Raw genomic sequence first — 3,764 nt, 5'->3', positions numbered from 1 at the left:
AAAAAAAAAAAAAAGGCCCATATATTACCATAATGGACGTGCCTCATGAAGCTTCTTTGATCCCCATGTCCGGCGTACAAGAAGTGTAATAACATAGGGTCCAGCAATCACCTGAGCGCGTATCGAAGAGCAGCAACAATAGCAGACAATCAGCTACGCATCCCCTAATCGCTATTCATCACTCCTTAAGAAGGGATGATTGATCAGATCACCAGCCGACGCTCGCTTCCGCGGGTCTATTTGCAACATCAATGAAAGAAGCGACGCGAGCTGCTGAATATTCTCAGTCCCAAAGTCCGGAGGCAATCTATCCGACAAGTACTTCACGAAGCCTCTATCTGTATTCTCATTACCAAAGAGTTGATTGATAAGATGGAGGTGCTCTTCGTCAATCTCTTCCCATGAGAGGCCAAATACCCCCAAGGGAAATAGTGGCTTGTTGGTAGCTAATTCAAATATCTGACTTGGGGTTAGTTGACTAGGACGGGAGAATTACCTCAATCGCCTGGCTCGGGGGAAACATACTAGACATCCTAAAGCCCAGCTATCAATTCTGGGATCCCAAGGTTTCTGGCGGATTAGCTCAGGTGCACGTAGACCTCCAGGTGTCACTGGTTTTTGGTCGCACTGATAGTCATTTATAGCTAGTTGCATAAGCTCTACCACAATACTTAACTACGCGACAGGTGAATCTTACCTCCACCCAGGTCACCAATTTTGACCGAGAGCTTGGAGTACTCCGTGCGGTCCAATTCACCGCGACGTCTCTGCGTAGGCATCAGGTATTCCGGTGCGCTGTCATCTGGGATCGTGCCTTCTAGCCACTTGACGGGACTGAACTCCGGTGGCTCCAAGATCATTTCACTATTGGCATCCACAATGGTGGAAACTAAGATATTTGCTGGCTGTAGATCTGCATACTGATTAGCAGGCTTTTTTGGTTTCATGCTTGAGGTGGTGATCGAACCTACCGCAATGTATGATGCCCTGTGCATGGAGAAAGTCAATCCCCAGTAGTATCTGTTGAGATATAAAACGGACGTAGGCTGCTTGGCGTGGTCTTCCATTGACGGTCATTTGTTGGCCATCAGATATCATGACAGGGAGCACAAGGCACAGGTGCGTTCCATTCGGGCCATCATGCTGGAAATGGTCTAATAGTTCGAGGACATGCTTTTTTCCGGCATAATCCTCCAGGCTTTGGTCTGAGAGTTTAAGAAACATGAAAAGCTCCTTGTTGTTTTCCGAAGCTTCTGCTTTCAGTATCTTCAATGCAACCTGCTGTTGAAGCCTTGCATACGGAAGGAATATAGTCAGCAATAAGGCATCTACCTGGTGGATGGCTGTTCGCTGGACTGGACTCATAGTTGATCATGCGCAAGCCAGACTGTCGAGAATTGGCCAAAGGCTAACTTCCCGATGATCTCGTATCTGTCAGCGAGAACGTCGTGAAGGTGTACTGGATGGTAGCCACCCCGCCGATACTCCTCAACGGGTTCGACAACATCATAGATTCTCTCGAACCGCCGCATTGGGATGGAATGTATGCAAACTCAATCAGGGAGCCTTTAACTCAACCGGTATTCTCTGGGGATGAGGAAGGCTCAGATGGTTGGATGTGAAAGATGACAAGAAGACTAGAAATCGTGGAGTGTGAGGCTGGAAGGGTCACGTGCTTTCCATCCGACATTGTGGCGGGAGCTGGAGGGGATGTATGAGACGGGGTTTGATGAAAGAAATTATGGACCGACTCTTGTAGTCAGGTACCTCTTTAAATAAGTGAGGGGTGTAGATGGTGCACCGTGAAGATCAAGATCAGTGGGACTGAGCCTGTGCCATTGGGTGAAGTATTGCGTACCTTATCTGACGCTAGACACCTGCAGACCTTACCATCTTGGAACCATCACTGACTTCAGTATTATTTGTATAGACTAAACTATACCTCTTTACTAACTCCTCTCTAGCTGCAGTTTGTGCGTCAGGAGCTACAGTGGTGAGGCGAATGAGCATTGTACCGTTGAGTATTACCCCGGTGAGTATGTGAAGGCCCAACACTTTATCGCAACGTTCGATCAGGGTATTCCCAGGGATATTTAACTAGTAAGCTCTTTCCTTGAGAGTAGCATATTGAAGATGGAATTCCGGCTGCTGCTTACCTGGTTTTCTCTCTATTTCGGGAACAACAACGCACCTCTAACTTTGCAACGCGAACTCCAGGCGCATTATTGTTTATTGGAAATCTTGCAGCTAAACAGGTCTTCTTTAATATCTCTTTTCCTATGTTCCTCTGGTATGTGTTCATCTTCTGTCAAGTATGGCGTTACACGCACATTAGTAAATCTTGCTTAGACGACCAACTTCTAAACCGGGACCAGTGTAGATAAATATGTATCCCTACTTTGTCTTGATTGTGCCCCCAAGGCCCATGATACTAGTAAAACACATGCTTGTTATTTGGTACAAAGTTCTCGAGCTCGACAATACACAACTGGAAGGACATACAAGAAGAATGCAAGTGTAGAGGTATATCATCCTAGGTACTGAAGAGGATGCATGATCCCGCTTAGATGTAGGCCTCATCGATATCTTTTCAGTCCATCAAGAATTAACTGAGCCCGCTCTTGTCTCCGCTGGGCCAAAAGGCCCGTCACCTCCGGCACAGGCGGAAACTCACCACTCGCAATTCCCTCCGCCCTGATAGCCCGGAGTACGCCCCTCGCCTCCTCCATAAAAGGATAAGCATGTTGCTTTCTCCAATATAGCCTCAACGACTGTCTTGAAATCCTCTTCTCTACATTCGTCGGATCTATTCCCGTTCCCTTCCCCAAAATCCATCAGCCACGTAAACATAGCATGCCACCTATGCACTGCGTGCAAGTCAAGCGAGCCCAAACTCCACGCGGCCAACCGGATGATTGCCTCCGTAAACGGTACGGGACTGAGGACTCGAACTGGGTAGAACTTATCTGGCCATAGCCCTGTACAGCCTTCTGGGACGTAAGGCGGGAGTTCGCAGTCGTTGGAGAGGGTGATGTGTTTGCCTACCGAGAAGCCGCGGAGCCACCAGAGGGTTTTGGTCTTGAGATATAATGACAGGATGGTTATTTTATGGCTGGCCATGTAGATGTTGTCTGTGTGGAAATGCGCGGCGGCGTAGGGTGGTATCCACAATCGAATATCCTAAGCATCCTCGACCGAATATCCCGCATGATCCTTCGAGATAGGTTCATGCCGTTCATACATCGCCACATCAATCGCGGTATCTTTGACCTGGTCGTCTGGTAATTGAGGCCTAGGGTTCCGGTGCCACGTGGCTGTACTGGCCCGTTGGGACTTGTCGAGAGATTTGCCTTCAAGTCGGAAGACTTGACCCTGAAGAGTAGGTTTGCGTGTGGTTTGTGGATGTGAAGTACTTCGCAATATCATCTAGACATCTTATCCTGTCGTGATGGAAGGATACAAGGGAACACAATTTGATCTTACGCTAGGGTATGACTTGAAAGCTCGCTGTGCCGAACTATTTCTTTCAATAAGTTTCCTTAGCTGCTTGGATCGGCTGGCATCATGGGATGAGGCTTTTCTTCATTGCAGTAATGGCTAATACTTGGGTACCAGTGTAGATCCATCTTTCAGCACAATTCCATTCCAATAAAAGCCCATGCAGCTACCAAGAAAATCCCTACCTTCCATCCAACAGTGAGCCGGGCAGCATCATCCGTGGGTGTATCAGTAGCTGCACCGCCATCAGTCGTGCTACTCGCTTC

At 48.0% G+C, this 3,764-nt stretch overlaps 1 protein-coding gene across 1 annotated transcript; it reads right to left on the bottom strand.

Moving 5' to 3' along the window:
• Positions 1 to 171: 171 nt before the first annotated feature.
• BDV17DRAFT_297682 (serine protein kinase) lies at positions 172 to 1,532 on the bottom strand (the record flags this gene model as incomplete). The annotated part of the gene is made up of 5 exons (XM_073763539.1): positions 172 to 459; positions 526 to 644; positions 698 to 913; positions 972 to 1,281; positions 1,389 to 1,532. 5 exons carry the CDS (start codon positions 1,530 to 1,532, stop codon positions 172 to 174), a joined length of 1,077 nt encoding a protein of 358 aa, XP_073609778.1.
• Between the last annotated feature and the right edge of the window lie 2,232 nt (positions 1,533 to 3,764).

This window comes from Aspergillus undulatus (assembly GCF_047715775.1).
Source record: "Aspergillus undulatus strain CBS 261.88 unplaced genomic scaffold BDV17scaffold_149, whole genome shotgun sequence".
Lineage (NCBI taxonomy): Eukaryota > Fungi > Ascomycota > Eurotiomycetes > Eurotiales > Aspergillaceae > Aspergillus > Aspergillus undulatus.
The sequence above is the reverse complement of the archived record's forward strand: the minus strand, read 5'-3'. Positions and strand labels throughout refer to the sequence as shown.